Here is a 9,739-nt window from a genome sequence, read left to right on the forward strand (position 1 = left end):
TACCATATCAGGTTCTCATGAAGAACATTGTCTTTTTCTTCAGAAAATGTGCTCCCTTCCCCAGGATCCCCACTGACAAAGCTCCTTGTATTGCTATAACTGCCCAAATGCCCTTTTTCATACTCATTCTCTAGATCAGTGTGGTGAGGATTACACTTATTCGGTGATCAAAGGAAGAACAACAGAATGCAGTAATTTTAGAACTGTGCTAGATCAGATCACGGTCCACCTAACCCAGCACTGTGTTTCCAGCACTGGGTAACCAGGGGCTCCAAGAAGGGGCTTATAAGCAGTACATGTTGGCAGCAGATCATATTCAGAAGCATTCAGGAGAGCCAGCTTGGTGTAGTGGTTAAGAGCAGCAGCCTCTAAGCCAGGTTTGATTCCCTGCTTCTCCACCTGCAGCCAGTTGGGTGACCTTGGGCTAGTCACAGCCCTGATAGAGCTGTTCTGGGTGAGCAGTAATATCAGGGCTCTCTCAGCCTCCCCTACCTCGCAGGGTGTCTGTTGTGGGGAGAGGAAAGGCGATTGTAAGCTGCTTTGATACTCCTGGTAGAGAAAAGCAGCATATAAGAACCAAATCTTATTCTTAATACAAGAACCAACTCTTCCTCTTCTTCTTCTTCTTCAATACACTGATCCTGGTAGCCTTCACGTCCCCAGATTTCTTTTTGACACAGGACAAAGGCAAGCACATGCTCAAAGGTGCTCCTTTTTATTCACAGGAAGTCATCAGGACCAAAGTATACAGCACATTTCAGCAATGAAAAGAGCAAACTTTTCATCGTCTTGGTGAATTACTTCTCACCACAAAGGCTCAAGAAGAGCCTACTGGAAACTCCCCAGTCGCTTTGTTCTCTTCTGTAATGGAGCAGTCCGGACTCTTCCTCTGCTTCAGACGCCCGGCCCATGCATTGCGCCTTAAGCTCTTTGAATACTTACATCTCTCATGGGGAGGAGGAAGGGTTGCCTGATACAGGTGGGCTAAAGCATTCGCTTTCAGGCAGACAACACTTTGGAGTGACACCAGGAAGACAACAAAGAGGTCACATGGGCAGCCTTCCCCCAGGATCCCTGTAACATGCTGCACAGCAGTTACACAAGCAAGTTCGGAAGAAACTTCCACCTATCTCGGCTGAGAGGGGGGCAACTCCCCAAGGGATTCTTACGGCCTCACCTCTGCCGTAGCGAAGATGCCCAGCAGCACCATGAAGTCTGCTGAGCTCAGAGTCCAGGTTCCCTCCAGGCTCCTCAATAGCAAGTTGGCACCATCATCTCCCCATCGCAAAACTGGCCTCTTCTGCATCGTCCTCTTTTTCTTCCTCGGAAGCATCTCTATCTTCCTCCTCTTCGCTGGTCTGCTGCTTCTGGGAACTGTCAGAGCTGTCAGCTGTGTGAAGCGTGGGAAAAGATGCGGAGACCGCTTTGAATGCGTGGCCCTTTCCCCAGGACCCCTCACCCCGGTATCCTCTTTCAGACCACTTCTGAATGGCTGTTCCTCCTCCACAAGAAAAAAATGACAGCACTCCGTTCTGCCACAAGCTATTAGCCATGATAGGTAAATGGGTCCTCCACATTCAGGGGAGGCAGTTGGCTTATGAGCTTCTAGAGGCCACTGGTTGTCCTCTGTTGCCCTAGATCAGGCTTTTTGAACTACAGTTTTGTGAAACCCTGAGGTTTTGCGACAGCCCCAGAATGCCGATTGGGTGGGAGTTAATTAAAAATTGCATATACTTAAAAAAAAAATTAAACACTGTATTGGGTGATTTGACCATATATGATTATGCTGACCTCCCCCCCAAATAAGGGCCAAGCTGGCTAGGGCGTGGTGGCTTGTTTTAGCCTGGGTGGCTTTGTGAAGCTTGGCCCTGTAGGGTTCTGTTCACAAATCATCTGAAAATGTTTCTGTGCTGTTGCTTCCTGCCTTGTGGGAGTCACCCAACTTCTGCTTCTTATGTTGCCTTTTGTTTATGACCACCCTGACAACTCCCCAAGCCCTGCTGTGTCAGTTACCCACTTGAACAGGACAATTCTATGTTCCAGTGGAGCCACAAAAGTATAAGTGTGTTTCAGACGGGCATGGAAAGAGACCCTCTTCTCCTAGGCACATTCTGCAGATGCTCAGTTTCTTCTACACCACTAAAATTTCTCTCTAGATGGTGCCACATCCACTCTACACACGTCCACCTTACCTTCTTGCTCTTTTTTCTGTTCAAGTTTACTCTTCTTTGCCAGCAATTTCTTCTCTTTCAATTTTTGGCTGTAAAGAAAGCAAGGAAGTTGCTAAGATATAGCAGGGCAAGCAAACTGTGTTTTCAAATCTTGATTTTAAAAATAGGTTCTGATCTGTGCAGTTCCTCAGACTTAATTCTTAAAGCTCCAGAATCCATCCTATTTGATCGCTGATGGAGGTTGTAGAAGACAAATAACTTTCATATGCATTTAAAAAAAAATGTACAGATATAAATTAGTAAACAGTATCACGTTAAACATGCAGCATGATAATGAAGATTGGATAGGAATACAGGAAATATCTAGCAAGGAACTATCTGATCATTATCTTGCGGCATATTTGTCATGATGCCGTTTGCTAATTTACTACTGATTTACCCTCTCCTTATATCTGTACTCATGATTTTTGCTCCGTTGTCTGAAGAAGTTTTGCATATACACAAAAACTCACACCTTGAATAAAACTTTGCTGGTCTTAAATCAAATAATAATAATAATAATAATAATAATAATAATAATAATAATAATAATAATAATAATAATAATAATAATAATAATAATAATAATAATAATAATGGTGCCTTTGGATTCAGATTTAGTAAGTGGTAGCCTTGCCATTGTTTAACAGGGGATAGCACACTGGCTACACCCAGCGTTCTCCAACTTCACTGAGCGTGCAGGAAACCTTGATCCTTTGAGATACTGGACACCACCAAGGGCAGCAGCATTCACAAAACCTTGGAAGTTCAATTCAAGGCAATCAAAGGAACTGCTTCTGAATCACATCTAAGGCCACAGAGGTGGGAGGAAAGCTGGGGAAAAGCTCTTTGCCCTGGGGAAAAGATGCTGTTTAGGATTTGGTATCGAGGGAAAGAAGAGGTTTTGCATCCTAGACCATGAGAAGTCGCTAAGCCCAGAGGCTTAATCTGCAACTACAACTAAGCCGAGGGTGCATAGACTGAGATGAACCTCCTTGGAACAGCTTCAGTTTCCTCCACAAGATACGGCCTGTTACCTTCCTGGCATTCCAGCAATATGGGAATGTGTGCAAGAATGTGAGAAAGCCTCTCCAGACCTCGCCGAACCATTTCAGGAAACAAAATGTCACTATTTCAACTGGGGTGACCTTTTTGGAAGACTTATAAATGGGAGGACTGACCGACTTCACAATGATCTGAGACACACTGATGATCTATCTAGCAAAAAAAATGCATTTGTTTCTTCAGCCAACAGCTGTTTTGCTCTCACCGTTTCCTTCTACGTTTCGCTGTCTGTTCCTCTGCGACCATCTTGTTCTTTTCAAGCTTCTTCTGGTATTCCTCGTCCAGTTTTTGCTGCGAACAAAAGAAGGGGACGTTTTCATTACAATCTGAAGAAAATACTGTTGCCCTCACTTTATTTTACTTGCTTATGCTTCGACTTTTATGGGATCAATTCAAGGGACTGTACATGAAGGAAGTAAATAAAGAAAGATGCTCAACATTTGCAATGCATTATGTCTACAAGTTTCTCCAACCTGCCTTTTAACCCAAGTGCAGCATTAAGCCCAACAACATGTTTAGCTACAAATGCCTGAATGTCCTTGCTAGATAGGTATTTCAAAGGCAGCTACTACAATCAGTACCGCATTTGCTTAAGAAAGAGTAGGGTAGATCTTACCCTACTTTTCCCTATCACTCCACTGAGCCAAGTTTATTGCTTCCAATATATATGCCCCGTGTTTTCTTCGGGCTCAAATTTAAAGCCTTCTGCCAAATCCAAAGAGCATTCCTCCTGTTTAAGGAGTGTTATCCCGTTGGAGAAAAAACCAAAAACAAATTCCAACTCTCAGCCAAAAGGATTTCAGGGGAATCATCTGACCTTCTCGGCCATGGCATCCATAAAATCCTGCCTCTGGTACTCTCTCCGCCGAAGGTGCCGGTATACGTGGAATTCCCCGCTGCCAGCTCCGGCACTAGAACCTGCCAAGGAATAGAAGGAGCATCATTTCTGTTTTGCTTTACCTTCTGAATATGAAGGTGGGGAAGCTAAGAACTCAGTTGGTAGCCCTTGGCCAGTCACTCTTTTAGGAAAGCCGAAACAGCAGCAATTTCTTCCTAGCATAGAAAGCAGAGAAGGTAACAAAACTCCAGTTCTGCAACTGGGATTCTGCTAAAAATAAAACCAGGAAGGGAGCAAACCTGGGGCAACCACAGACAAGATAGTGGGTTGTGCGTACTTGGAAGACTACTTAAGAATCTGGGGAAGTATTAGTAAATTAAAGATGATACCACCCAAAAGGCCAATGAGAACTCAGTTGGTTCATAACCTTTGGGATGCATAATGTTGAAGGCAGCTGAGGGTGGGAGAAGCAGACAGGAACTGGCCTTAAAACAGCTCCAAACAATTTCTCGGGGAGGGGGGCACTCAGAAGAATACAGAAGAATACAGAAATAGCTTGAGCTTGTGTTTTTCTTACAACCATCCTTATCAGAGCTGGATGGAGACTGGCCAAGCAGTTTTCTTTCTACATCACTACCTTGTTTTGGGAGAGGCACATATCTGTTCGGCTCTGCCCACAGCAATGCCAGATGCTTTGTAATCCAATTAACAATTATTCTTTTTGATCTTCCCCCTTTCTTAGGTTCCAAATGCACTCACCCTGCTATGTCCACTTCAGCCCCTGACTTCTGGAAAACCTACCCTACAGAAAAGCTGTGTAATCTCAGTTTCTTGCCAGTACTTTTAGTGGGCTGAGAATCCCCAGCACTGCTCTTTGGAAAGCCAATATATGGCAGCACAATTTGGCCCAGTTCCTGGAAACCCTGTTTAATTCCCTTTTCTCCTGAATGCCTTGTTCTCTTCCTCTCTATCTGTACATATGCACACACAAGGCAAAGTGAAGGTCATCATTCCCATTGCTTTTTTGGCAACGATATATTCAAATACATTTTAGGCAAAAGGCAGCATCTAATGCTGGTGGAATACAGTGTCTGATTAAATCATATGCAAGAGCTCAAATAAATTAATTCTCCCCAACTAATACAAAAGAAGCAGCATATTGCTGGTGGTGTACACTAAGCAAATAATTTATTTTGGATGCATTTGCTATGGGGGTTCAGCAAGGAATTCTGCTGTATACTGAAGCCTTCTTTTACCATCACAGCCTGGTTGCTGAAATCTCAGATTGCCCAATTACCCAATCAATTTCAGCAATATCTTTGCAGTCTTGAGGGCTAGAAACTTGATTTAATAAAAGCTGAGATTCTTGGGGAAACTACAGTAATGATCAGATGTGTGTATTCATACACTTGTACACACACACAGTGTTAGTGCCAGCACTTAGGAAGTTCCCATGTCAGCTTCACTTCCTCTTCTTGTCAGTTTCGACATTCCATGGAATGCAAAGCTTTAGAAACATGAATCATTTGTTTTGCATTTACAGCCATAATCTCACATATGATTTCAAGAGTGGGAAGTCAGGAAATGCAAGTGATTCATAGCAATAACTCCCTGACAACCAGAGGGGTTGAGGTGCTCTTGCATACGTTTAGAAGAACAAACTCACGCCTCCCTCGTATCACCTTCAGGTTTCAAACCGCACCACCTCTCATCTACCACTGAAAAAGGAATCACAGCCCATATTTCCTCCCCACTTCAAATACGCATACTGGTTTCATCACACATCAGCACAGCAAACAATTAAAAATAGCAACTTACCCATGACATCTCTGACAAATTCTGGAGGTGGACGTGGTGCCCATTCATTGAGTTTTTCAGGGATTGGAACAGTCTTATCCTGCAACACAAAATGAGCAAAACTTTGACACTTTGGTTGCAAAGGAGAGAGCAATCTGACAGAGATACTCAAAGCTGAATCTAAACAATCCGGAGAGTCACTTGATGCATTTTTCTATGTATAGCAGATTCCTTCTATAGAGGCATATGATTCTATTGCATTGTTCTCACACAAGGATTCTGGTGGAAGGGAAGGGAGTCAGGATGCCCATCTGACAGATTTATTCAGATTATATTTAAGGGAGTACATAGGATGGGAGACACAATACGTACACACCGCATATTTTCAGGGTAGAATTACAAAGTCAAAATTATATGCTAGCATAGGTGCTAATCCTAAAAGGTGCGTGAGTCCTTCACAAACTATCCCTGGGAAGAATAAATGGGCTAGGATTTATTTACTTTATTATATTATGAGCTGATGTAACATAGCAGCTAACAGAAGAAGTTCTGATTCAGAAGATACCCAGTTCCAATGTCATCCCTAGTATGAACTCAGTGGTCTTAGATAAGTCACTCTTTCAGGCTCCCATCCCTATCTACAACATGGGGTGTTACGGATTATGACTAATACATACATACATATATAAAATATATGCATTTAGTGTATATCATACATCCAAATTATACTGATTATTTTGATATTTGATGTTATCCACCCTGAGATGGCCAGGGAACAGAACACAACAATAAGAATTATGAAGAATTTTGAACACTTACAAATACTATAAAATGCTACATTGTGGATTTATGTACACATGGCAAGATTGTATTTATGGATATATAATTTTGTTATTTTTTAAAATCCTGTTAATCCTGTGTAAATCTATCTGAGGAAAACCCAGTAACTAAAATCTGAGTTGATTTGTACTGTAAATACACCAGCAGGCATCCAGAATACTTTTGCTTCTAGTAGCTGTTTACTTTTTGTTACAGGAGCACACACCTGCTCTTTTAATGTAAATCAACAGGGTCAGAGAGTACCCCCAAGTAGAACTCCTACAAGGATAAGGGAAAAAGACTAGGGTACCCTACTGATTCCAAGAACAAGGACTTAAACTAGGTATAGGAGAACACTGCCCAGTGGGGTAGTATAGGAGAATCTTCACTCCATGAACAAGCAGTCAAAAAGGCATACCTCCCAGCGTTTCACAAAAGAACATACAGAACACCCCAAGTCCCCTCCTGTGACACAAAACAGTCTTTCACCGACCTAAAAGCAGTAAGGGCACTTAACAAAAACTTACAACCCCTCCCAAACATCCTCAAATATCATAGTTTGCAGCTCTGGAGCATAACATAGCAGACAAGGCATGGCAGACTGGCTTCCTTGTTCACACACCCACCAGCTCCCCAGTGAAATTCTAAACAAAAGGATGTCGTTTGCATGCAGCTTTTAAATGTCGCTACCCGCCCTGAGCGGCACGGAAGGGCAGGATAAAAAATAAATAAATAATTGTTATTATAATAAGTTCTTACTCTCTTCTAAACAGGGGCTTAGAGGATGCAGCCCCACTTAGGACAGCACTGAGACTCCCCAGAGCACCTTCAGCCCCCCCATGGCAATACAAAGAAGCGCAAACAAGAACAGGTGAAGGGGAGGGGCCAAGCGAGCCAGGTGAGCGCATCAGGCTCCCTCCCACCCCTGCAGCGCCGTCACTCCCACCTGGGAGACAGGCGGTGGCCCCGCCCCCAGCTATACGCCCCGCCCCCTCACCGGGTTCCTCATGAGCCTCTCCAGTTTGAGGCGTTGCTCCTCGGCCGCGCTCCGGGGAATGACCAGCGGCTGCGGCTCCTTACGAGGCCGGGGAGGCCGCGTCGGCCCGGCCGCCATCCTTCCTACCTGCCTGCTTCCCTCCCTCTCTTCTCCTCCTGGCAAAAGGCCGCGGCCCCGTGCGATGACGTCACAAAGGGCGACGGCCGGTCAGGCAGCGGAGGGAGGGAAAAGAACGCGCTAGCCCCGCCTCCTCGCCCGCCCTTGGGTCTTTGAATATTCATGAGAGCTGCGTAATATTAATGAAGGCGGGGAAGACCATAAATACTGAGGCGGTTAAGGGAGGAAACTCTGAGGCTTTCCCAGAATCCCTCGCGGTGTCTTGTTCATTGTCAGGGTTTTTTAAGTCATGTAGCCCCCCACCCAAATCCACTTTCCTGCTTTAAACCTGGCAGGGAAAGAGACAAGATATATACCAGTTGTTTCCTCGGGGTTTAAAAATAAGATTTTTCTAAGATTATAATCTGCAGGTGGATGTTGTAATTTTATTTTTGGCCACCGGAGGGCGCTTGTGGCAACGTCTCCTGCTTAATTGGATATATCCCCTTTTATAATACGGGTCATATACTGAATGGGTGCAATTTATTTCCATCTCAGCACTACAGGCCCACGGATTATAGCTGGCCTGCATTTCAGATACTCAACCCTTCCTGGACAGAAATCCAAAGTAATGATAGGGGAATGCCTCTCTTAGAGTCAATTAAAACCTCACAATAATATAATGAGCAAACGATCAAATTCACTTAAAATAGATCTCTCTCTTTTTTGGACAAAGGATTCTCATTGGCTGTATTTGGTTGTGACACAGCCTACTGATGTAACAGAATTGATTTTTGCTATATATTCCCTGTCATGTAAGAAGATCATAGTCTGACGAAAGGTGCTTGCACTCGAAAGCTCGAGCCCTGAATAAATCTTTGTTGGTTTTAAAGGTGCTCCTGGACTCTGATTTTATTTCTCTTTTTAGTAATGGAAGAATATTTTTCTTCTCTCAGCCTCCCAAGAGACCCCCCTGGGTGTATTCTAAACAGTGAACAAAACAGACCCTGGTTACCGAGTAAAAAAGAACTCCCCCAGACTAGAGTGGATGCCAGCCTCCAGGTGTGGCCTGGAGATATCCTGGAACTACAGTCCAGACAAATACGCTCCCCTGGTGGAAAGGGACTGCTTTGAAGGAAAGACTTCATGGTATCATACTCTACTAAAGTCTTTTCCCTTTTCCACACTCCACCCTTCCTGGGCTCCATCCCCAAATCTTCAGGAACCCAACCAAAGTGATGGACAGTAGCTTCAAGGGACGGAACAGACAGTACTTCAAAACAACATGCAGCTAATTTGTGATGCTGGTATCTTAGAACAGCTTTAAAAGATAGGCTGGAGAAAACCACGAGATTTCCGTCAGTAGCAAGGAATCACCATGTGTAGAGGCAGTACCTCTGAACATAAGCTGTGTTCAATCAGACCAGTGGCCCATCCAGTCCAACACGCTGTGTCACAAATTGGACAAGACCATGTTTATCCAATCCCCACTTGAAGCTGTCCAGGCTTGTAGCCACCAATGAATTCCAAATTGCTGCAGGAGGGGCAGCAACAAGAAGCAAGGCAGTAGCAGAAACGTTATGCAGCTGCAGGACTAGGAAGCTTGCATGAGAAGGCCACCTTCTACCCAGGCGGCTTATAAATTAATAAGTAAGTTGCCAATTCTAGGTTGGGAAATTCCTGGAGATTTAGGGATGGAGCCTAGACAAGGGATGATAGGGAGCTCATAATGCCAGAGTCCATCCTCCACAGCTGCCATTTTCTCCATTCTGAAGTCTAAGGATCAGCTGTGATTCTGGGAGAACTCCAGGCCCCGCCTGGAGGCTAGCAAACCCAAGAGAAAAGGGCATAGGCTAGAAAGGAGAAAAGAGTGGCATGAAACCCAACTGAGGTTTACTGAGGCAGCCTCAGGGGCAC

General features: G+C 44.3%; 1 protein-coding gene across 1 annotated transcript; it reads right to left on the reverse strand.

Moving 5' to 3' along the window:
* Positions 1-699: 699 nt before the first annotated feature.
* On the reverse strand, positions 700-7,937 carry PRKRIP1 (PRKR interacting protein 1). The gene is made up of 6 exons (XM_077311499.1): positions 7,727-7,937; positions 5,932-6,010; positions 4,093-4,193; positions 3,481-3,566; positions 2,193-2,260; positions 700-1,390 (listed from the first exon to the last, which is right to left on the reverse strand). Exons 1-6 carry the CDS (start codon positions 7,841-7,843, stop codon positions 1,272-1,274), a joined length of 570 nt encoding a protein of 189 aa, XP_077167614.1. The 5' UTR covers positions 7,844-7,937; the 3' UTR covers positions 700-1,271.
* Positions 7,938-9,739: the final 1,802 nt, after the last annotated feature.

The sequence above is a fragment of the Paroedura picta genome, chromosome 15 (genome assembly GCF_049243985.1).
Source record: "Paroedura picta isolate Pp20150507F chromosome 15, Ppicta_v3.0, whole genome shotgun sequence".
NCBI classification, from domain to species: Eukaryota; Metazoa; Chordata; class Lepidosauria; order Squamata; family Gekkonidae; genus Paroedura; species Paroedura picta.

Bases quoted from the DNA above. Each gene is read 5' to 3' on its own strand.
- PRKRIP1 (XM_077311499.1), bottom strand. From the start codon at position 7,843: ATGGCGGCCGGGCCGACGCGGCCTCCCCGGCCTCGTAAGGAGCCGCAG. The intron at 2,261-3,480 runs GTGAGAGCAAAA...CTTTCTTTACAG, and splicing joins GCGAAACGTAGAAGGAAACG to CCAAAAATTGAAAGAGAAGA. The intron at 1,391-2,192 runs GTAAGGTGGACG...CGCTTCACACAG, and splicing joins ACAGAAAAAAGAGCAAGAAG to CTGACAGCTCTGACAGTTCC.